The following is a 24,850-nucleotide window of genomic DNA, read 5'->3' as shown; positions in this document are numbered from 1 at the left end:
ACGGGTTTGGGATGGCGACAGAAAAGTGGGAATATTTCAAAAAAAACGAGCAAATGGGATTTTCTACCTGTGTCCTGTCCCGTTTTCTATGTGTGTGTGTGGTCCTTTCTTAAATGTCAAACTCTCGTATTTTTGTGGTTTCTATCTGCGGGACTGGCGGCTCTGAGGGCGCACGTTGTTTTGTAAAATATTCCTGACGTTTTCCTCCCCCCCAAAAAAAAAAACCAACAAAACAAAGGGAGGAAAAGCTGAATTATTCACCTTTTAATTGGCTTTGCATGTACAGTATTGGGGCAGCAAGTGGAGATGATTAAAGCCAGCTTGAAAACTTTTTGCTTGTGCTTGAGTTGAGTTTTTCCCCCCCAAAAAATTAAAAAAAAAATTATCCCAAAACTCCTCATGGATACTCTGGGAAAGAGGGGGATGGAATAAATATATATATATATTTTTTTTTTTTTTTCATGAAAAAGCAGGTTTGAATTGAGGAAAGAAATCCCATAATGAATAAAAGACCCCAAAGCATCCCTGGTTCCCAAATCCCCTCCAGCTTCCCAAGAAAAATGGGGAGGGACAGGAAAAATGGGAATGGACAGGAAAAATGGGAATGGGGAGGGTTGGGAGGGATTTTGGGGTGAAATCCCCAGGGAAGCTGTGGCTGCTCCACCAAAGGAAAAATCTGGGATGGGGAAAGGAGCAGGGGGTGAATGGAATGGGACCCAAACCATCCTGCAGTTCCACAATTCCCTGATTCTCCCTGTTCCTTCACATTTTTGGACGAGGTTTTGTTAAACCCGAGTTTTAAATGGTCGGAATGATGGAATTAAAGCTGGAATGGAATCATTCCATCCCAGCAGCTGCAGGAATTCTGCTCCACCTTCCCCCCCATCCCAAAGCTGAGGGGTTTGTATATAAAAGTGTCAACTTTGGATTCTTCCAGGCCTGGCTGTGCTCCCTCAGCTCCCTGGCATTTGGGACAGAGCCCAAAAGCAGAGGGGAATCTGGGCTGAATTTTGGGATGAAATCCCCTAAATCCCCACACCTGGAGTGACCACCAGCACCACAGGAGTCCACTGCAATATTTTATTTGGGAATTTACATATCCACAGGAGAGAGCAGACCACAAGTCCGACTTCTTGCTGACTTTTTGAAGCAGTTTTGGGTTCTACTGGAGATGAGAAAAGAAAATCTGCCTAAGATTAAAATGTCCCAAGCGAGCCAGGAAAGGGAGGAACCAGGATTTTACACAGGAACAACGACAACGAAAACAAGAACAGAAAAAAAAAATATGAAAAAAGTATAAATTAGGATGTCAGAATCATTTTTAAAAGTGTAAGAAAACTTGCACAGGGGCTCTGGGCCCCCCCCTGGAGAATTAACTCTGGTTAAGATTGTTGAAATGGTGAAATTCCATCGAATCTTAACGGCAGGCAGAAAATTCCCTCTGGAGTGCAAGTTTGTCACATTCCATCGGCTTTGCCCCCACTCTGGGCGAGATTCCTGCTTGCTCAGGGTGGGTGGGTGGGTGGCAGAGGGGCTTTTCCCAAGGACTTTGGTTCCAAGGAGGGTGGGAGCAGGGAGAGCTCCCCTCGAGGGAGGAGGTAGCAAGGCTTGCTTGCCCCTGGGCTCGGCTTCAATCCAGTTCCTCAGCACCAAATCAGTTCCCCCACCCACCTCCCCCAAAAAAAAAAAACAAAAAACAAAAAAAAAAAAACCCCCAAAAATAAAATAAATCTAACACTGCAAGTTGAAGTGAGAAATCCCAGCTTTCTGGGCAGGATTCAGTCCAGATTTCCCAGTCCCACCTGTGCCCAGGTGCCCAGCAGGGCATCGAGTGCTACCCAGGAGCTCTGGTGGAGCTTTGTGCAGGGAGGTTTCCCCTCCCCTGTGTGCATTGACTGTGCTGAGGACGGGGCTGAGCTCGTGGTGGCGTTGCCACCCCGCTGTCCCCGTGGCTGTGACAGTGGAAAGGCAGAGATGGAGCTCAGGGATGGAAAAAAAATAAACCCCACAAAATATTCAGGTTGGGCTGGGTACCCCCCCGCAAAACCTGAAAGCAAAAAACCCCTGAATGTCTCATGGAGCAGGTCTGGAGAACAGAACAAAGGCAGAAATGGTCGCGTGCGAGCGAGGGCTCATTTCCACAGCGGGGAGCTCAGGGAGGGGTTGCTGCCCTGGGCTCCTCCTCCTCCTCCTCCTCCTCCCATGGACTGTCCATAGCCCATCATTCCGTTGGCTCCATAGAAGTTCATGCCAGCCATCTGCTGGGTCATCTGCAAACGGGACAGGAGAGAGGTCAGGGATGGGCCAGGACAGTGCCCAGGGCTCCCAAAACCAGCAGAGCCCTGAAGGGGAGCAGGGCTGGCTGCCCAACATGGGGGACTGCAGGACAGCAGCAGGAACTTCCCCATGGAAAAGGTGAACAGGCCTTGGAATTGCCCAGGGAATTTTGGAGTCCCCAGGTATGAGAGGATTTCAGGACAGGATGGACATCAGCAGGAATTTCTCCATGGAAAGGGTGAGCAGGACTAGGAATTGCCCAGGGAATTCTGGAGTCCCCAGGTATGAGAGGATTTCAGGGCAGGAATTTCCCCATGGAAAACGTGAGCAAGACTAGGAATTGCCCTGGGAATTCTGGAGTCCCCAGGTATGGGAGGATTTCAGGAGAGGATGGACATCAGCAGGAACTTCCCCATGGAAAAGGTGAGCAGGACTAGGAATTACCCAAGGAGGTTTGGAGTCCCCAGGTATGGGAGGATTTCAGGGCAGGAATTTCCCCATGGAAAAGGTGAACAGGCCTTGGAATTGCCCTGGGAATTCTGGAGTCCCCAGGTATGAGAGGATTTCAGGGTTCTCAAGATATCAGCAGGAATTTCCCCATGGAAAGGGTGGGCAGGCTTTAGAATTTTTCCAAGGAGGTTTGGAGTCTTCAGGTATGGGAGGATTTCAGGGCAGGAATTTCCCCATGGAAAAGGTGAGCAAGACTAGGAATTGCCAAAGGAATTTTGGAGTCCTCAGGTATGGAAGGATTTCAGGGTTCTCAGGATAGCAGCAGGAATTTCCCTAGGGAAAGGGTGAGCAGGACTAGGAATTGCCCAGGGAATTTTGGAGTCTTCAGGTATGGGAGGACTTCAGGGTCCTCATGGGAGGATTTCGGGGCAGGAATTTCTCCATGGAAAACGTGGTCAGGCTTTAGAATTTTTCCAAGGAAGTTTGGCATCTCCAGGTATGGGAGGATTTCAGGGCAGGAATTTCCCCATGGAAAAGGTGAGCAGGACTAGGAATTGCCTTGGGAATTTTGGTGTCCCCAGGTATGAGAGGACTTCAGGACAGGATGGACATCAGCAGGAACTTCCCCATGGAAAAGGTGAGCAGGACTAGGAATTGCCCAGGGAATTCTGTAGTCCCCAGGTATGGGAGGACTTCGGGGTTCTCAAGATATCAGCAGGAATTTCTCCATGGAAAGGGTGGGCAGGCCTTGGAATTGCCCAGGGAATTCTGGAGTCCCCACCCCATGGGAGATGAGGCTGGGATTGGACTCACCCTCTGGAATTCTTCCCCACCCTGACCCCCCCTGGTATCCCCAGGCTCTCCCATTCCCCCCTCCCCAACCCAACCCAACCCAGCCCGATTCACCCGATCCCACCCCAACCCCAACCCCTGCACACCCCCTCATTCCTCCCCTTCCCAACTCCCAGAAAAACCCTGGAAAAACCCCTCCAGGAGCCTGTCCCTCACCTGGGCGAGGTTCCACTGCAGCTGCTGCGTCGGCTGCACCCCGTACACGGCCTGGGGCACCGCGGCCACGTACCCGGGCTGCTGCGTCCCCATCATCCCGTTGGGAACGCCCAGCACGTTGCCCACGTAGCCTGCGGGGATGGCCACGGGTGCCACCATGCCAGCAGCTCCAGGCTGGGCCAGCATGCCCACGGAAGGGGCCATCAAGCCCCCCATCATGCTGCTGGAAGGGGGCACCCCCGGGAAGGCGGCGTAGGGAGCGGCGGGGTAGCCCAGCTGAGCCGGCGCCATGAACATGGCTCCTGGGAAAAGGGAGGGAGCAGGGAGAGGTGGCTCAGTGCAGGGCATTGGGAGGGCACAATTCCAGCCACAGCCTGGGTGGGGATGGCCAGGCTGAGCTGTTCTTTGTGGTGGTCACAGTTGTCAGTGAAGATGGAGAGGGAATTTGGGCAGTGAAACGCAGGAATGGGTTCTCAGTGCCAGAGGGTTGGGTTGGGTATTGGGATGGAATTTCTCCCTCATTCCCAGTGCCAAAGGGTTGGGTTGGATACTGGGATGGAATTCCTCCCCAATTCCTGGTGCTAAAGGGCAGATTTGGGTATTAGGATGGAATTCCTCCCTCATTCCCAGTGCTAAAGGGCAGATTTGGGTTGGATACTGGGAAGGGATCCCCAGTGCCAGAGGGCTGGGTTGGATATTGGGCAGGGATTCCTCTCTGATTCCCAGAGCTAAAGTGTAGATTTGGGTTGGATATTGGAATTCCTCCCTGATCCCCAGTGCCAGAGGGTTGGTTTGGATATTGGGATGGAATTCCTCCCTCATTCCCAGTGCCAGAGGGCAGGTTTGGATATTGGCTGGAATTCCTCTCCTATTTCCCATGCTAAAGGGCAGATTTGGGTTGGATATTGGGAGGGAATTCCTCGCTGATCCCAGTGCCAGAGGGTTGGGTTGGATATTGGGATGGAATTCCTTCCTGATTCCCAGTCCTAAAGGACAGGGTTGGATATTGGGAAGGGATTCCTCCCTGATTCTCAGAGCTAAAGGACAGGGTTGGGTTGGATATTGGAACAGAATTCCTCCCCAATTCTCCATGCTAAAGGGCAGATTTGGGTTGCATATTGGGAGGGAATTCCTCCCTGATTCCCAGTGCCACAGGACAGGTTTGGGTCGGATATTGGGATGGAATTCCTCCCCAATTCCCAGAGCTAAAGGGCAGTGTTGGATATTGGGATGGAATTCCTCCCCAGTTCCCAGAGCTAAAGGGCAGTGTTGGATATTGGGATGGAATTCCTCCCCAATTCCCAGAGCTAAAGGGCAGTGTTGGATATTGGGATGGAATTCCTCGGCAGTTCCCAGAGCTAAAGGGCAGTGTTGGATATTGGGATGGAATTCCTCCCCAATTCCCAGAGCTAAAGGGCAGGGTTGGATATTGGGATGGAATTCCTCCCCGTGAGGGACTGCAATGGATTTCCCAGAGAAGCTGTGGCTGCTCCATCCCTGGAAATGCCCAAGGCTAGGTTGGAAAAGGCTTTGGAGCACCCTGGGATCGTGGAAAGTGCATGGCTGGAACAGGATGAGCTTCACATTCCCTTCCCACCCACCCCATTCTGGATTCTTAGGGATCACCCACATTCCCATTTCTCCTGAAGTTTGTCACCCCCAGGACACCAACCCACCCTCTTCAGGTCCCAGCTCACGCCAGGGTTACCTTGTGCTGGCACCTGGGACGTCTGGGAGCCGTACAGGGACAGGATGGAGTCTTTGGAGAGCTGCTTCTTCCCCACCTCCTCCCCTTTGCCTCCGGGCTCCGGGAACAGATTCAGATTTTCGGGAACGGAGCCGGCGCTTCCAGAGGTTGGCATGGAACCAACAACCTGGGACAGACAGACAGATAGGATCAGGGCAAAACTCAGCATGAGGGAAAGGGGAATATCCATCCACACACAGGGATGTGCTGGGGCCATGGAAAAGAGAGATTTCAGGATTTAATTAAGAAATTTAAATGAAGCAAGGTTTAGAGCACACAGTTGTGTGTGGTGAAACAGTGGCACAGCATTCCCAGATCTGCGAATGGAAGAGAGAGATTTCAGGATTTAATTAAGAGAAATTAGATGAAGCAAGGTTTAGAGGAATGGAAGAGGGAGACGTGGGAATGGAAGAGGGAGATTCCTCCTTCTTCAACACTGAAGAGGGAGATTTCAAGATGTAATTAAGGGAAATTTAGATGAAGGAACATTTAGGGCAGATGGTTGACGTGTGTTTGATGGTAAAACAGTGGCACAGCATTCCCAGATGTGGGAATGGAAGAGGGAGATTCTTCATTCTTCAATGTGGAAGAGGGAGATTTCAGGATTTAATGAAGGGAAATTTAGAAGAAGCAAGGTTTAGGGGAAGGGAAGAGGGAGATGTGGGAATGGAAGAGGGAGATTTTTCATTCTTCAACATGGAGGAGGGAGATTTCAGGATTTAATTAAGGGACATTTAGATGAAGGAACATTCAGGACAGTTGATGTGTGTGGTGAGAACAGTGGCACAGCTGTGGGAATGAAGAGGGAGATTCTTCATTCTTCAACATGGAAGATTTCAGGATTTAATTAAGAAATTTGGATGAAGCAAGGTTTAGGACAGACAGCTGATGTGTGTGGTGAAACCCTGCATTCCCAGATGGATTCCCCATCCCTGCAAGTGTCCAAGACCAGCTTGGAGCACCCTGGCACAGCGCAAGACGTCCCTGCTCTTTAATGTCCCTTCCATCCCAAATGACCCCGTGGTTCTACGACCCAACCAGGCTTTTCCAAGCCCCAGCACTCCCAGCTCACCTTCCTGGAGGAGTCTGAGCTGGATCCCATGGATGCAAAGAGGTCCAGGTCCTTCTCCAGGCTGCTGGGCCGGCCGTTGGTGACGGGCGTTGTCACTGGGGCGTCTGCAGGGGACAGAGATGTCCTGGATGTGATCCCAGCCTGGGGACACCTCTGTGCCATCCCACCCACACCCCTCTGATGTGATCCCCACCTCCCTCATCCCTCTGGAGCTGGGGAGGGCCTGGAGCAGGATTTGGAAGCTCCCCTGGGTTCTGTTTGTCCCATAAAGCTCCAGGCGCTCCTGGACACCACAGGCTCCGGGAAAAAGGGGAACACATGGAAAACTCTTCCCAAGCTGAATATTCCTGCAGGATTCCTGGAACTGTTCACCTGAAGGGAAAATCAGGCCTGAAACCCCTCAAATTCCCACAAAACCCCATAAAGCTCCAGCTGCTCCTGACACCACAGGCTCCAGGAAAAAAGGAAACACATGCAAAACACTTCCCAAGTTGAATATTCCTACAGGATTCCTGGAATTGTTCACCTGACAGGGAAAATTAGCACTGGAACTACTCAAATTCCCACAATTTCCACATAATTGTAGAAATTGTGGGAATTTGAGGAGCTCCAGCTGCTCCTGGAAAATCACAGGCTTCAGGAAAAAGGGAAACACGTGGAAAACTCTTCCCAAGCTGAATATTCCTGGAATTGTTCATCTGACAGGGAAAATTAGGACTGAAACCCCTCAAATCCCCACAATTTCCACACCAATTTCTCTTACCCAGGCCAAGCAAGTCCATGACTGGCTCAGATTTGGGGGAACTTTTCCTGGATTGCTGCGTTTCATCTTTCTTTTGAGGCTGGGGGGAAAAGAAACAACACAAATCTTGTGCAGCTTTTGGGATCACTCTGAAATGGTTTTTAATAAGATTAACCCTTAAAATCTCCTTTTTTTTTCCCCAGTGGATTTAAGTAAAAAATATATTAAAATTCTCTTTGCTCTTTCCAAAATGAGAATTTCAGAGTGAGTATTTCTCAGATTTTATTGTCCCAATTGTCAAATCCAAGCAGGCTCTAAACCAGGGAGAAGCAGCTGCTGGAGGTGGAAAAAGCAGCAGGGAAGAGCTGGATTCCAACCTGCACATCTGCTCAGTGTCTGGGGAGCAGAGCAAAACAAACTCCCACCAGTGACTCAAAGCACCCAGGCTGTGACTGAGGCCAGAAAAATGCTCCCAGAGGAGGCTGGAATCCCTCTGCTCTGCCTCAGGGGTGCCTCCGTGGTTTTTCTTCCTGATCTTACCATTTTCACCTTCTCAAAGATGATGGGTTCCAGTTTTCTTTCCGACTCGTTGGTCCTTTTCCATTTGTCGTCCTTTTCTTTCTGTGAGGGGAAAAAAAACAGTAACATGAGGGAAAAATTTCCTGATTTCACCAAGAAAAATCTCTCACCCAGTGATGTTACTGATCTAAAACACTTCAGATCTAAAATCCCTCCAAAAAAGTAGAATTTGAGGTAAATTTTTGCATTTTTCCTGCTCTGAGCAAGGATTGGACAAGGCCCTTCCAAGATCTCCTCCAATGATTATTCTGGATTTATTTCCTCCCTCTTCTATCCACACAAACCAAAAATTTCCAAGAGGGAAAAAAATCAAGAATTGAAACAGTTTTGTTATCCTTTTCTTACTGTGAGGGAAAATATCACAGTCATGAAGGAAAAAGTTCCTGATTACATCAAGAAAAAGCTCTCACCTGGTGCTGTTACTGCTCTAAAACCCTTCAGACCTAAAATCCCTCAGAAAAAGCTGAATTTGAGGTAATATTTTGCATTTTTCCTGCTCTGAGCAAGGACTGGACAAGGCCTTTACAAATCTCCTCCAATCATTATCCCTGTTTTATTTTCTCTCTCTTCCATCCACACAAACCAAACATCTTCAAGAGGGAAAAAATCAAGAATTTAAACAGTTTTGTTGACCTTTTCTTTCTGTGAAGGAAATAATCACAGACATGAGGGAAAAAATTCATGATTGCACCAAGAAAAAGCTCTCACCTGGTGCTGTTACTGATCTAAAACCCCTCAGATATAAAATCCCTCCAAAACAGCTGAATTTGAGGTAAATTTTTGCATTTTTCCTGCTCTGAGGAAGGAATTGGATAAAATCCTTTCCAAGGCCTCCTCCAATGTGAGACATCCATCCACACAAACCAATCAGTGAGATGAAGATGAGGGAAGAAAACAGGAATTTAAACCACCCAAAAAACTCCAACCCCCTGAGCTCTGCCCTGTCTGTGATCCTGCTTTTTTCCCTGGAATATTCCCTGAATATTCTAGAATATTCCCTACAACAAAACCCACTCAGCACCTTTAAATCTCCTGAGGAATTCACTCCATGAAGTTCAAACAGCTCTGGAGAAGGGATTTCTCCTGACACAGGAGAATATTTCAATATTTATATTTCAATATTTTGTTTTAATCACAATTTTGGGCCTCCATACTCACCCTGAAGGCGTTGATGTCGATGCTTCTGTCCATATATTTCTTTTTCTCATATTTATCCCGGATAAAACTCTCCACAGCTCTACAGCAGCTGGTTAAGGACAAAGGATTCCAGAATAGAAGACTTATTTGACAGGGAGGAACAAGGTACAGGCTGTAACTAAATTAAATCATTGTTTAAAGAGCATTTCCAGCAGTAACTTTCTTAAAATAATTTATTGCTGGATCCCAACTCAGTTTCTGCCCCTGGGTTATTTCAGGTTATTTCAGTGCTATAAAAAGGGAATTAAATCAGGATTTAAGCTCTTGCTGTGTTTTCTCCATTGTTTTTTTTTTTGTTTGTCCCAAGCATCCCCTCAGCACATTCACATCACAGTGGTCACAACAGGATTCTGCACCTCAAAAACCACCTCAGGTACCAGATTAACTCAAAAAAAATGATGGTGGAAAGGTGTTTTTGTGGGATTTTCTAGGTTCACATCATTCTATCCCTGCTTACTCAGCATTCCTGCATTCCTGCAAGGTGGGAGTTACAGCTGAAGCACTGAAAATTCCATCAGAGAATTCCCAGCCTGGTCTGGGTTGGAAGGGACCTTAAATCCCATGGGCAGGGGCACCTTCCACTATCCCAAACTCCATCCAGCCTAGGGAACACTTGCAGGGATGGGGCAGCTACAATTTTTTTGGGGACATCCATTCCAGCCCCTCCTCACCCTCACAGGGAAGAATTTCTTCCCAAAATCCCACCTCTACCAAAATCCACCTCCTCTATTCTGTCCTTTATAAATCATCTCTCTTGCAGCTCCTTCAGGTCCTGGAAGGTCACAATTAGGTCTCCATGGAGCCTTTGGAATATTCACTCTCATTCCCTTCAAAACCTGCAGCTTTTGGGTTCACTCTGAAATCTCAGAGATCTGAATGAGATAAATCCCACTGGAAAAAAAAAAAGGGATTTTAAGGGTTATTTTCCTTACCAGTGCATTTTTTTCCCCATTTAAGCCAAAAATAAAAGCAAAATTCTCTTTGCTCTTCCAAACTGAGAATTTCAGAGTGAATATTTCCCAGTTTTTTATTGTCCCAAACCAAGCAGGATCTAAACAAAGGAGAAGCCTCCTGTGGTCACCTTGGTGTCCCAGTTCTCCACCCCAATCCCTTCATTCCCATTCCCTCCCCACAGGAACAACTTCTCCTTCAGGGAGGTTTAACCACACAGCTCCAGGATGGAAATTTCCATGGAATTTCCACATTTTTCCAGGAATAAAAAGGATGCTGGTCTGTCTGGGGCCTCCGGAAGTTCTCGGGCAGGTAGGCTTCGTAGAGACGATTGGCTTTGCCATTCCCCATCTCCTGCACGCACTGAAATCCAAAAAAACTCCTTCAAATTCTCCTTTCCCAAACATTAAAGCTCTCCCACAGCATCCCAAGCTGACAAAGAAGAGAAATCCAGAAAAGGGGGATCCTCCTCAAAGCCATTTTCACCCCCCCAGGGGATGCTAAGGCAGCTGCTCCAATCCCCACCCACCCCATTTGCCAATTCTAAGCAATTTTTAATCCAAGGCAGGATAAATATCCTGTTAGCAACCCAAAAATCCCTCTGGAAGGAGAGGTGGGAAGCAGGAATTGGTAATTTAACAGAGATTTGCAGCTCCTTAAGCTTTACTCTCTGCTGTTTGTCCAGCTTGGAATGAGGAAATTTTATTGCTCTTTTCCCTCCCAACCTATCCCAGCTAGAATTACTCTTCCTCCTCTACTTTCCCCATTTTTTTTGAGCTACTCTGGCTTGGTTTATTTAAAAAAAAAAACCCTCAATGGTTTATCCCAGCCCTCACCTGGATCTGTTCCTGTGTCCACTGGTCGAGGTTGACGGATTTGACCCTGGATATGTGAACTCCCAGGTTCCTGTGGATCCCAGCACAGCGGATGCAGATGAACACCCCAATATTCCAGGATGCCCATCGTGGCCCTGGGAAGAGACAGGAAAGGGTTTCCCACCAATCCAACCCTTTTTTATTTTTGCTTTTGCCTGGAGGAACTGGGAAACTGCACCAAGTGAACTGGGATTGAAGCCTTTGGATTCTCATCCAGGCTGGAAACTGGAATTCCACATCAGGAGGATGTTCCCAATCCTTATCCTTGGGGATTTATTGCCTCCCTCTTCCACATAAATCAAACAGCTCCAAGAGGGGAAAAAATAAAGAATTTAAACAGTTTTGTTGTCCTTTTCTTTCTGTGAGGGAAAAAGTTCCTGATTTCACCAAGAAAAAGCTCACACCTGGTGCTGTTACTCATCTGAAACCCCTCAGATCTAAAATCCCTCAGAAAAAGCTGAATTTGAGGTAAATTTTTGCATTTTTCTTGCTCTGAGCAAGGAACTGGACAAGGTCCTTCCAAGATCTCCTCCAGTTATTATCCTTGATTTATTTCCTCCCTCTTCCATCTACACAAACCAAACAGCTCCAAGAGGAAGAGGAAAGAAATCACAAATTTAACGGCTTTGTTGTCCTTTTCTATGAGGGAAAAATCACTGACATGAGGGAAAAAGTTCCTGATTTCACCAAGAAAAAGCTCTCACCTGGTGCTGTTACTGATCTAAAACCCCTCAGATATAAAATCCCTCAGAAAAAGCTGAATTTGAGGTAAATTTTTTGCGTTTTTCCTGCTCTGAGGAAGGAATTGGATAAAATCCTTCCAAGATCTTCTCTAATCATTATCCCTGATTATTTATTGCCTCTCTCTTCCATCTACACAAACCAAACAGCTCCAAGAGAGAAAAAAATCAAGAATTTAAACAGTTTTGTCCTTTTCTTTATGTGAGGGGAAAAAAATCACTGACATGCGGGAAAAAATTCCTGATTTCACCAAGAAAAGCTCACACCTTGATCTAAAACCCCTCAGATGTAAAATCCCTCAGAAAAAAGCTGAATTTGAGGTAACTTTTTGCGTTTTTCCTGCTCTGAGGAAGGAATTGGATAAAATCCTTCTAAGATCTCCAATCATTGTCCCTGATTTATTGCCTCCCTCTTCCCTCTACACAAGAAGAGGGAAGAAAAGAGGAATTTAAACCACCTAAAAAACTCCAATCCCCTGAACTCTGCCCTGTCTGTGATCCTGCTTTTTTTTTCCTGAATAACCTGGAATCAGCTCCAGAATATTCCCTACAGCAACAAAAACCCAAAAAACAAAACAAAAACAAAAAAACCCAAACAAACAAAAAAAAAACCAAACCAAACCACTCAGCATCTTCAAATCTCCTCAGTGCTGGGAAGGAATTCCCAGCTGAGCCAGGACCAAGCACTGAGCCCAGGATTTGGCCCCAAAACCAATCCCAGCCCAAGGAATGAAGGAATGATCAGTTCACTCCAGTTTCCACAGCTGTGATGGACATTATTTGCTTTGCCTGGGTCAAAATAAAATAAAATCAAGGCATTGATTAAGGCCAGACATTCCTGGTTTTCATGCAGGACAGCTCCAAGGTGCGGATGGGAGATCATGCTAGGGATAAAAAACATCCAGAAGGGAAAGATTAAGGAGCTCAGATGCACCCAGGAATCCCAGAAGGGCATACAGAGATCCACAGGAATTCCCATCCCTCTCCCAGACCCTCAATCCTGAATATTTTAGGAATATTTTAAAATGAAACCCTTTTCTCCCAGCTCCCAGCCCAAACTGGTGTCCCAGTGCATGAGAAACTGGGAAAACACAGAATCAGGGATCAAACATCCTCCACCAGCTCTTTTTCCCACACATTCTTCTGGATGATGAAGAGTTATCCTGCTTTCCTTGCCACAGATAAAATAGCAGAGCCTCGAGTTAATGAGAGGGAGGTGGGAGGGGGAAGAGGGGGAAAGTGTAATTTCAGAGCCCTAAAAAAGCAGTGCTGTATTGGAGATGCTGTTAACAGTTTAATTCCTGTTCTTGAGGAAATCCTGAGGGATTTGGAGCTGATAATGCACTCAGAGACCCTTCCAGAGCACAGGTATCCAACCTCCAACAGGTAACTCCAGCACTTCTTCCAGGGAATTCACTTTAAAATGCCTTTATTAAATTTTCTGGCCTTTTTCTGCCATTATTTGCTGCTTTTTCCCTCTCCAGGAGTGGCCTTTGGGAATGATATCAATTTAATGGAGCTGAGAAATTCACTTCTTGCCTACACCTCAGTCCCTTTATTACCTCCTTTATTATCAAAGCAAAACCCACAACTTCAGCACCACCTGAATATACCCAAAAAATGGGAATAAAACCTTTAGCCAGGATCCTTCCTGTGATTTCTGCATGGAATTCTCTCCCAGGGCTCTCTAACGTGAGACTGCTGGCAGGATTATCATGAGATTCAAGGTTAGATTTAAAACTCCAGATAAATTTAGCCTTGATAGGACTAAAAGGATTAATGGGCAGCTCCTGGAGTAATCAGCTCACTGGGTTTGTCACATGGACCAGCTCAGGCCACCACAAACTCCCACTAAAACATGACTCAGGGTTAATGTCACATCCTCCTGCTGCTCCAGCGTCCCCTCAGGGGTCTGGGACAATAAGGGAACCACATCTGGAATGTGCTGCAACTCCTAAATCCAAATTCTGGGAGAGCCAAGATGCAGCAGCTTGGTTATATTTAAATTAAAATTAATATTTAGGGGGTTTTTGAGCCCCTCCCAGCAATAAACTCATTACACAACCAGGGGTGAGCTGTTCCCTGGGGAGATTCCAGCTGGGATTTGGGTGTCCTTGCACAGCCAGAAGGTGCTGCAGGAAAGGTTTCAAACCTAAAGGGAATAGAGGATCTGGGAGATGTGGGGTTGGTTTTCACAGACTGGGAGGAAATCTGAATTTTCCAAAAATCTCCCCAATCCTGCAGCCACAGCAAACCCTGCTGGGGTCAGGTTGGATCCAATATCCCCTTCCCAGACACCGAGCTTAACCAAACCAACACTTTAACCTTCAAATGCCTTCTAAAAATGTTCTTTTAAAATGTCTCCTAAAGCCCTGAGGTTGTGGGAGGGGGGAAGGGTTTGGTGCAGATGTAAACAACCTCCCACTTCCCTCTTTGGAGCAGCTCACACTGGAACATCTCCCACTGAAAAAAAAAAATCTTCCTGCAAGTGCCCAGCGAGTCAGAATTTGCGTTTTAGGGCTTTTTGCAGGCATTTCCCCAGGGTTTCACAGCTCTTTTCAAGGTGACTAGACTGGAAAAAGCTCCAGGTGGCATCTCCAGATGTGGCTTTCACTTCCTCAAAACCCAAGCCCAGCTCAGACTCTGCAGCAGCTTCAGTGATAAAGGGGGAAAAACACCTGGGTTGGAGCTTAGGGGATCATTTTTCTGAGAAAAATGGGTTTATATCAATAAATAACAACGGGGCAGCTTTAATCAGCACTGCCGAGCTGCCTGGGGGAATTATCACCCCTCACAAAAAGTGGGCACACCCTGACACCCACCAGGACAGGGGCACCTCACCCTCCTGGCACAGGGAATTATGGATTTATTTATCTCCAGAGGGTTGAGGACAAGGCCAACAGAAACATTCAGCTCCTTAAACCACTAAAAAAAAATTTGTTTCTTGCATGAATCCTCAGGTTGATGTGCTAAAATCAATTCCCCTGAGGCTGAGGGCCCTCAGAGCCACCAGGCCAAAATGGAAACTCCATTCCCACATGGAAAACTGGGAGTTTGCTCCAGTGCCAGCCTTGCCACTTTTGACTCAGCTTTATGATGATTTTATGTCTGATTTTATGATGCTAGGGGTGATTTTAACATCCATGGAAAGCAAATCACCTGGCACCAACCCAGCTCTGAGGAAGTTCGTGGAGCTTCACCTCAGGCCTGCACAAATCCCTCCTGGATTGAAGGAAACATCAATTTGGAGTGAGAAACCCAACATTTTTCAGAGCCTGGCCTGGCAGGAGGATCACAAACCCCAAAGCATCCCTTGCTCAGTGAATTTTCATTCCCAATTTTCCTGAACATTCCCAAGGGAGGAGGATCCAGCAGGGATTCAGTGCCCAGCTCCAGGAGACAATTCCAGAGCCTGTTTCACATCCCAGCCTGTCAAAACAAACTCCACATACCAAGCTGCTCGTGCCAGCTCCAGTCCCCATCTAATGCTGCTCACGAATGCTCCAAGGGCTGCTGAATAATCTGAATGACTGAAAAGGATCCTAATTCCCTTTAAAACCCCCAGCCTAATTCCCTTTCCAACTCCCAGCCTGAGGAGCCTGCTCCAAATGAGTCTCTTGCTCCAAGTTCACACCCTGGAGTGGTTTTAATTGAGAAATCCTGAGGGGATTCACTCCTCACCCTTCACTCAGGCACCAAATTCTGGCCCAAGTTCCTGAGGCAACTTTTTTTTTTGCTGTAATAACTCTGCAGAAAGCGTTTAAAAATAAACCAGGAGCTGGCTGCAAAACCACAGCTCCTTGGAAAAGGAAGAGCAGGAAAAAAAGGAGCTGCTTCCATGGGCAGGATTGAGGGAACATCAGAATATTCCCAATGGAAATGAGTAGCTTCTTCCATGGATCCCAAAAAATGCTCCATGTCTGGCTGTGGAACCATCCAGCTGAAGAAAAGGGATGTGGGGAATTCTCCCTGGAACAAGAAAATCTATGCCAGGATTTCCCTCAGCTTTTCACCAGGGACAAATTTCCTCAAGTCCAAGCTGAATAATCCTCATTTTTTTTTTTGCAGAGTCAAAGGAGGAAAGAACGTCCAAGAGGTTCCTCTGCTTTGTGGTTTCCTTGTTCTGGAAAGAAATTGCTCAAGGATTTTCTGCCATTCATCTGCTCAGAGCTGTGACAAAACAACTTCCTCTGCTCTTTGCTAGAAATGTCTGTTCTGCACTTCCAGGAGTTGGGGGAACTTAAGGAAACTCTAAAAACCCACAAGGAAAAGGGATGTGGGGAATTCTCCCTGGAACAAGAAAATCCGGCCTGCCAGGGGTTATCCACACCCTCAGCTTTTCAGCAGGGAAAAATTTCCTCGAGTCCAAGCTGAATAATCCTCATTTTTTTTTTTTTTGCAGAGTCAAAGGAGGAAAGAACTCAGGATCCCAGAGGTTCCTCTGCTTTGTGGTTTCCTTGTTTTGGAAAGAAATTGCTCAAGGATTTTCTGCCATTCATCAGCTCAAAGCCTCTCTTGCAAAACTTCCTCTGCTCTTTGCTGGAAACGTCTGTTCTGCACTTGGGGGAACCAAAGGAAACCCCAAAAACCCACTTAAATGATGTTATTTGGTTATTAACACTATTAATAACTGGTCCTGCTGCAGGGATCAGGGATCCACCTCGGATTTGGGATTAATCCCTGCTGCACTCGCAGATTTAGGCCCAGACTGATGGATTTGTGCAGCTCTCAGGGGATTCTAAAGCCAAACCCTCATTTTAACATCCACAAAAGGTGTTTGATAAAAATCTACACCTGATCAAGCAGTTTAATCACCCAAAATTTCAGTTTTATACCATCCTTTGAAAGAAGAAACGGCTGTTTAGGGGTTTTATTTTCTTTTTTTTTTCCCCACACACAGTTATCACAGGCCTCAACCACATTTGGCAAGAAAAACAAAGGTGCTGGCTCTGATTTCTGCCAGAAAATCTTTTAGTTTAGCAAAAAATATCCAATATTTGAGGGCCCTGTGGCCTTGAAGCTCAAGATTTGTGTGTTTTTGAGTAAAGATGAGCAGTTTTATCACTGCTACCATCGTGTTCTTTGAAGTGCAGGTGGAGGAAATGAAATTTTCTGTGAACAGCAGGGTGGAGCTTTCCTGCTGCTGCAGAAAGGGTTGGATGTTCCTTCAGTCAATAAAAAAGGTGACAGGGACAATTTCAAGCAGTTTTATCACCAGGATCCATGAAAAACAACTGGGTGACATCATCAACGCTGATGGTGACACAGCTTAAAAATATAAATATACATCAAAAAAATAAAAAAAAAATCAGTCAGTTCCACAAGCCATGGACTTCCTGTGGCTTCATTTTTGGAGCAAAACCACACATCAGCCAATCCTAGAAACTGCAGATTCCAAGGAGGTTTGAATTTCCATGAAATGCAAATAATTTGGGTGATAGGTGCACCTGTAAACAGAGCAGCAGGGTGGAAGTTCTGCCATCACTAAAAGACTTCTGATGCTGTAAATAGAATTTTGCTGCTTTTTAAGATGTTTTTAATTCATCACTTGGTGTTGAAAATATTTAGAATCTGTTTTCTAATTTAATTTAAGGGATGTTTTAGAAGTCACCAAGTTCTTAACAAAGCTCTGAGCAGAGGAAGGTCCTGGGTCAGTTTTTGATGGGTTGAGAATTTTTGCAGTATCTAGAGCTAAACATGACAATCATAATAATATTAATTAATATCTTGATTATAATAATAGTGATTTTCATGAGGTAAACAGGCCTTGAAATTCCTTCGGAAAGGGGCACGAAGGAATGGCATATATTGCCAAAAATAGAGAAAAACCAATTTATTAAGGTCTAAGTAAACCCAGCCTTGCACTCACTGCTCCAAGTTCAAGCCAGCTCCTCCTAAAAGCTCCAATTTTGTCCCAGATTTCCTGGGACACAGGGAACAATCACTACCAGGGACCAACCTGGAGGAGCCCTGAGCTATTCCTGACTTTTTGCTGGGTTTCAAGACCTACTTTGCATTTTGGAGCACGAGCTCCCCTTGCACTGCAGCTGCCATTTCCTTACATAACTCCTGGCAGTTTCTATAGGAACAAACTTTACTCCAGCTGGGAATCATCATGTGGAGTTTTATTTTTCTTTTTTTGTGGAGGGAGGGAAATTTTCTTTTCCCACCTCCATCCCCAGGTGGGTCAGCACACAGAGCCCAGGATTATCTCCCTATTTCTGGCAGATGTAGGGCCAAGTGTGACTCAGAGCTCTGCTTAAAAGGGATCTTCCTACAACTAATTCCACACTAAACCCCTGTTGGGAGCACTGATGCTTTTTTCCCCTTGCTTGAGTGGGAAGTTGCAGCTCCAGACAGGACAGAGCTGTGTCCTCTCCCAGTTTTACCCTGCTGAGGTGAAGATTCCAGAGGGATAAAGTGAATTTTGGAGCATTTCCAATCCATTTGTGCACCAGATTTGGACTGGGAAGATCAGAAAAGCAGAATAATAAACACAAAACCCACATGGATCCCTCTGGCAAAGATTCCCTTGCCTAAAGCTGAGCTTTCTCCTCATCCCAGATTTCCTAAGCTGAGCTGAGCAGTTCCAACCCCTCACAGGCTGCACCACTCCCAGTCCATCAGCACTGCCATCCTCATCCTCCTCCAGCTCCAGGCAGGACAGAGCTGTGTCCTCTCCCAGTTTTGCCCTGCTGAGGTGAAGATTCCAGAGGGATAAAGTGAATTTTGGAGCATTTCCACTCCCTTTGTGCACCAAAAGCAGAATAATGGAAGATGCCAGAATATTGTGGCTGCAGCTGAGGATTCAAACACACACAACCCACATGGATCCCTCTGGCAAAGATTCCCTTGCCTAAAGCTGAGCTTTCTCCTCATCCCAGATTTCCTAAGCTGAGCTGAGCAGTTCCAGCCCCTCCATTTGGGGTTTTTGCAGGCACAGGCTGCACCACTCCCCTTCCATCCTCATCCTCCTCCCGGCCATGCAGCTGTTCCAGCAGCAGCTATTTTAAAAAGTTCCTCTTGGAATTGCTCTGCCTGCAGAGGGAATTCAGCTGCAGCTCAAGAGGCTGCTGGAGGAGGAGGAGGAGTTGAGTCACGCAGATTTTCAGGGAATATTTGGTTGGGATTAACAGGAGTTAGGCTGGACTAAAGCAGCTCTCCCATAAAATAATAATAATAAATCAACTTTCTTACAGCACCTACTGCACCCCAAGCTTTTCCCCCTTCCCATCCCATATTTACCCACCTCTGCGCAAGGATTTCCCCAATCCTACTCCATTTTTTTTTTTCTTTTTTTGGTGAAGAATTAAACCTTAATTTAAGTGTTCAGCAGCACTTCTCCCAGCTAACCCCTCAGCACACAAGGGATGGATTTAGGCCCATGGATCTCACAGGACAAAGGGATGAAGGGAAGAGCCAAACAGACCAAGGGGGGGAGCACAGGGGCAACCTGAAATTCCTAGGGATTTTAACATCCACAGAAAGCAAAATCACCTGGCACCAGCCCTGCTCTGATGAAGTTTGTGGAGCTTCACCTCAGGCCTGCTGCATTGAAGGAAACACCAATTTGGAGTGAGAATGTCGCGTTTTTTTTCAGAGCCTGCAACCCATGGGTGTCACAAGGCAAAGGGATGAAGAGCCAGACAGAGCAGGGGGGAGCACAGGGGCAACCTGAACCTCTGGGGAACCTCTGGGGAACCTCTGCTCCTGCTCCAAGGGATCCACAGAGCCTGCTGGATGCATGGATGGGGCTGGAGAGCAGAGGGAACAATTTGGGAGAAGGAGAGAACCAAACACAATTAGCTGGGGGTGCAGAGCACCCGTAGGAGCAGCAACGGATCCGCTCTGTGCCACTCAAATCTTCCAAATCCCAATGAAGATTTCACCTCACCCCTCCCTCCCTCAGCCATCCCAGCTCCAGGATCCCACATTCCAAGCAGGGAATGTGCTGCTGGATGCTCAGCACCCTTGGAATGGCACCAGCAGCACAAATCCCACCAAGTGCTGCTCTCTCCAAGTGTTTTTTCCAAGTGATTCCCACAGCAAAAACCTCCAAGGAGAGGATTTAGAACCCACCCTGCCCTGGCTCTGCTCTCCCAGTTCCCCCAAACACAAAGTTGGCAACAAAAAGAGGAAGAGAGTGAAGAGATTTCACCCCATTTCCTGCAAAACAACAACTCTGAGCAGCTCTTGCAGCAGCAAAACCACCCTGGGATTTCACAGAATCTCACGCTGGCTGGGGTGGGAAGGGCTTTAAAGTTAATTTAATTCACATTTCCCACTGTCCCAGTTTGCTCCAGCCCCTGCCCAGCTTTGCTTCCAGACACGCCTGGAAGTGCTGAGGGCCCTAAAGGGGCTCCTTTCCATGGGCAGAGTGGATTGTTGAAGTTATTCCAGGAGAACGTCAGGAATTCCTTGGCATCAGAGCTGGGAGAGCTCCATGTTCACCAAAAGTACCAAAACTGCCCCAAAACTGCTGCAAATCCTTGGAGCTCCGGGCAGAGACAGCTCCATTTACTAAAAGTACCCAAACTGCCCCAAAACTGCCCCAAAACTGCAGGAATTCCCTGAAGCTCCATGCAGAGACAGCTCCCATGGCACCACATTGATCAAAAGTACCCAAACTGCCCCAAAACTGCAGGAATTCCTTGGAGCTTTGGGCAGAGACAGCTCCATTTACTAGAAGTACCCAAACTGCCCAAAACTGCCCCAAAACTGCTGGAATTCCTTGGAGCTTCAGGCAGAGACAGCTCCATTCACCTAAAGTACCAAAACTGCCCCAAAACTGCTGCAATTCCTTGGAGCTTTGGGCAGAGACAGCTCCATTCACCAAAAGTGCCCCAAAACTGCCCCAAAACTGCAGCAATTTCTTGGAACTCTGAGCAGAGACAGTTTCAATTAGCAAAAGTGCCCCAAAACTTCAGGAATTCCTTGGAGCTCCACGCAGAGACAGCTCCTGTGGTACCACATTTGATCAAAAGTACCAAAACTGCCCCAAAACTGAAGCAAATCCTTGGAGCTTCAGGCAGAGACAGCTCCATTCACCTAAAGTACCAAAACTGCCCCAAAACTGCAGCAATTCTCTGGGACTCTGGGCAGAGACAGCTCCATTCACCAAAAGTGCCCCAAAACTGCCCAAAAACTTCAGGAATTCCCTGAAGCTCCATGCAGAGACAGCTCCCATGGCACCACATTGATCAAAAGTACCAAAACTGCCCCAAAACTGAAGCAAATCCTTGGAACTCTGGGCAGAGACAGCTCCATTCACCAAAAGCACCAAAACTGTCCCAAAAATGCAAAATTCTCCCCTGGAACTCTGGGCAGAGACAGCTCCATTCACCAAAAGCACCAAAACTGTCCCAAAAATGCAAAATTCTCCCTGGAACTCTTGGCAGAGACAGCTCCATTCACCAAAAGCACCAAAACTGCCCCAAAACTGCAGCAAATCCCTGGAGCTGTGGGCAGAGCCGGCTCCCACGTGCCCTGGAGGAGCAGATTTCCCAGTGCCAGGAATCTCATTAGTGCAGGGGGTAATTAGTGGATCAGGGAGCTGGGGACAGCCCCAGGCTGCTCTCCAGGATTGCTGCAATCCCAGCCAGGAGCAGCTTCCAGCTTTGGAAAGGCTCAAATCCCCACCAGAGCTTCATTAAAACGATGATAATTAATTCATTGGAATCCTGAGCAGGAGAAGCTCCATCACCCTGAGATGTGGGGTTGAATTTTTTTTCCCCATTTTGGTGGAATTTGCCCTCTCCCAAGCTTGGGAGCTGAGATCAAGGAGCTATTTCTGCCCTCCAGGAGATAAAGGATTGGCACAGGGGAGGAACACCCTGATCTCCACCACCACCACCAGGCGTGCTCCAAGCAGGTGGGGTGAAAATAAATAATAATTCTCTAATTCTGAACGTTGTTCAAGGGGGGCTGTGCGGTTTTGGAGGTCACACTGAGGTGACCAAGCCCTTTGTTTACTGATGGATTTGGCCAATCCCTCCTCCAAGTTCAATTCCAGCAGCTCTTGGGAAACAGAGGCTCAAGTCCAGATCTCCAAGAGATTATGGCAGCTCATTAAAACAGGATTTCGGGGCAACTTTTAACTCTTTTGCTGCAGGGAAAACAAAGCAGCAACCACAGGGGGACAAGGAACAGTTTATTCCTTTGGAATTTCAACATTTCCTCTGTGAGATAGCACAGGGTCATAACACACCTTGGAAAATGAGAAAAACATGGAATGTTTTGGGTTGGGAGGGACCTGAAAGCTCCTCCACTATCCCAGACTGGCCTTGAAGAATTCCAGGGATGGGGAGGCCACAGATTCCTGTGACAGATTCACCCTCACAGGGAAAATCCAGGTGGGAGAAGAGGACAACAATGAGAAAATATGGAATGGTTTGGGTTGGGAGGGACCTTAAAGCTCCTCCTGTCCCTTTCTTGAATAATTCCAGGGATGGGGAAGCCACAGATTGCTGTGCCAGGGCCTCACAGGGAAAATCCAGGTGGGAGGAGAGGACAAAAATGAGAAAATATGGAATGGTTTGGGTTGGGAAGGACCTTAAAGCTCCTCCTGTGACTTCCACTTGAACAATTCCAGGGATGGGGAAGTCACAGATTCCTGTGCCAGGGCTTCACCATCCTAACAGGGAAAATCCAGGGGGAAAAGAGGACAAAAATGAGAAAATATGGAATAGTTTGGGCTGGGAAGGACCTTAAAGCTCCTCCTGTCCCTTTCTTGAACAATTCCAGGGATGGGGAAGCCACAGATTGCTGTGCCAGAGGATTCACCACGCTCACAGGGAATATCCAGGTGGGAAAGGAGGACAGAAATCTGAATTCCATCAGCGGTCCATGATCCCAAGGTGAGGTCACAGCTCCCTCCCTGTGCTCACAGCATTCCAGCCCCAGGTGACAGGATGTGACTCCCCAGCTGGCATTCCCTCGATTCCACAGCCACGGCTTTTCCCGGCCCTCCTTCTTCCCCCTTTCAGGAGAGGTCCCCACCCACTCCGGGCTGTTTCCCGGGATTCCCACAATTCCCAATTTCCAGGGAGATTTGGGGCCGCTCCCTCCCCATCTCCCCTCGGGAACCGCAGCTCCTCCCGGTGCGACTCGCACCAAACCCAGCGGGGCTGCGGCCAAAAATCTGCGGGTTTTCTACCCAAAACCACCGGGTTCTCTCCCCCAAAACCACCCTGTTGTGGCCCTAAAACCACGGCGTTCTTTCCCCCAAAACCACCGTGTTCTCTCCCCCAAAACCACCGTGCTCTCTCCCCCAACACAGCCTGTTCTCCCTCTCAAACCACGGAGTTCTTTTCCCTAAAACCACCGGGTTCTTTCTATCAAAACCACCGGGTTATTGCCCCAAAACCCACCCCGTTCTCCTTCTCAAACCACCAGGTTCTTTCCCCCAAAACAACCACGTCGTGCCCCCAAAACCATCCCATTCTCCCACCCAAAACCATCGGGTTCTTTCCCCCAAAACCATCCTATTCTCCCTCTCAAACCACGGAGTTCTTTCCCCTAAAACCACCGGGTTCTTTCCACTAAAACCACCCTGTTCTTTGCCCCAAATCCACTCTCTTCTCTGCCCCAAACCCATCCCATTCTCCCAGCCAAAACCAGCGTGTTCTTCCTCCCAAAACCATCCTATTCTCCCTCTCAAACCACAAAGTTCTTACCCTTAAAACCACCAGGTTCTTTCCCCTAAATCCCCCCTATTCTCGCCCCAAAACCACCCTGTTCTCTCCCGCAAACCCACCCCATTCTTGCCCCCAGACCCATCCAGTTCTTTTCCTCAAAATCACCCCATTCTCCCACCCAATACCACGGAGTTCTTCCTCCTGAAACCGTCCTATTCTCCCTCTCAAACCTCGGAGTTCTTTCCCCTAAAACCACCGGCTTCTTTCCCCTAAAACCACCCTGTTTTCTGCCCCAAACCCATCCCATTCTTGCCCCCAAACCAAATCCATTCTTGCCCCCAAACCCACCCAGCTCTTGCCCCCAAACCCACCCAGCTCTTGCCCCCAAACCCACCCCGCTCTTGCCCCCAAACCCACCCCGCTCTTGCCCCCAAACCCACCCCGCTCTTGCCCCCAAACCCCTCTATTCTCTGCCCCAAATCCACTCTGCTCTCGCCCCCAAACCCACCCCGCTCTTGCCCCCAAACCCCATCGCTCTCTGCCCCAAACCCACCCCATTTATGCCCCAAACCCACCCCGCTCTTGCCCCCAAACCCCATCGCTCTCTGCCCCAAACCCACCCCATTCTTGCCCTCAAACCCACTCTGCTCTTGCCCCCAGACCCACCCTGCTCTTGCCCCCAGACCCCTCTATTCTCTGCCCCAAATCCACCCCATTTATGCCCTCAAACCCACCCCGTTCTCGCCCCCGATCCCCCCGGGCTGCCTCAGCCTCTTCCCCCGCACAACCCCCGTAACCACCGGGCCAACACCGCTGTCTCCCCGCCACCACCACCGCGGGACCCATCCCCACCATCCCCACCAGACCGCCCAACCCTCAGCGGAGCGGCCGCACCGGGGAGCACCGAGCGGCGAGGCCGGTGCGCTTGGATGGAGGCGGGGGGGGGGGTGCATCCGGTGCGGCGCGGGCTCCGCAGGCCCCGGCGCCCATCCGCGCTACCTTTGGCCTGGCAGTCGGCGCAGAACTTGTTCTCGTCCTCGGCCAGCAGCCCGGCCAGCACCGCCTGGTAGCGCTCCACGTCCCGCACCGATTTTCCCGTCATGGCGCGGCCGGCGCTGCCCGCCCGCGGGTCACGGCCGGCCCGCCCGCTTCCTGCTTCCGCTATGGGCGGGGCTACGCCCGGGGGAGGAGCCAATCAGCGCCGGCCCCGCGCGGCGACGCCCCCTCCGCGCGCAGCCGGTGCTGGGCGGTGATTGGTTGCGGTGCGCGGGAGGAAGCCAATAAGGAGAGAGGGGGCGGGGCTATGGAGGGTATGAATGGGGAGGGTCACGTGATGAGAGTGGGGGGGACAATGGGGGGCAGGCAGGGGAAGGGGGGATTTGAGGGGGCTCAGAAGGGATGGATAGGGGATTTTGGGGGTCTGGAGGGGCTGGGCGGGGGGTTTGGGGGCTTTGGGAAGCTCAGGGGTGCTCAGGGGTGCTGTATGTGGGATTTTGGGGGGCTCAGAGGGGCTGGATGGGGGATTGATGGGGGATTTTGGGGGGCTCAGGGGTTTTCTGCTGAAAGAAGGGGTACA

General features: G+C 48.5%; 1 protein-coding gene across 1 annotated transcript; it reads right to left on the bottom strand.

Moving 5' to 3' along the window:
• Positions 1–1,066: 1,066 nt before the first annotated feature.
• SMAP2 (small ArfGAP2) lies at positions 1,067–24,416 on the bottom strand. The gene is made up of 10 exons (XM_063177375.1): positions 24,274–24,416; positions 10,860–10,993; positions 10,301–10,386; positions 9,034–9,112; positions 7,837–7,917; positions 7,318–7,396; positions 6,555–6,658; positions 5,444–5,609; positions 3,736–4,037; positions 1,067–2,270 (listed from the first exon to the last, which is right to left on the bottom strand). The coding sequence occupies exons 1-10, from the start codon at positions 24,374–24,376 to the stop codon at positions 2,133–2,135; spliced, it is 1,272 nt and encodes a 423-aa protein (XP_063033445.1). The 5' UTR covers positions 24,377–24,416; the 3' UTR covers positions 1,067–2,132.
• Between the last annotated feature and the right edge of the window lie 434 nt (positions 24,417–24,850).

Source organism: Melospiza melodia, chromosome 27, assembly GCF_035770615.1.
Source record: "Melospiza melodia melodia isolate bMelMel2 chromosome 27, bMelMel2.pri, whole genome shotgun sequence".
Taxonomy (NCBI): Eukaryota; Metazoa; Chordata; class Aves; order Passeriformes; family Passerellidae; genus Melospiza; species Melospiza melodia.
Note: the sequence above shows the minus strand (reverse complement) of the source record. Positions and strands in the feature narration are given on the sequence as shown.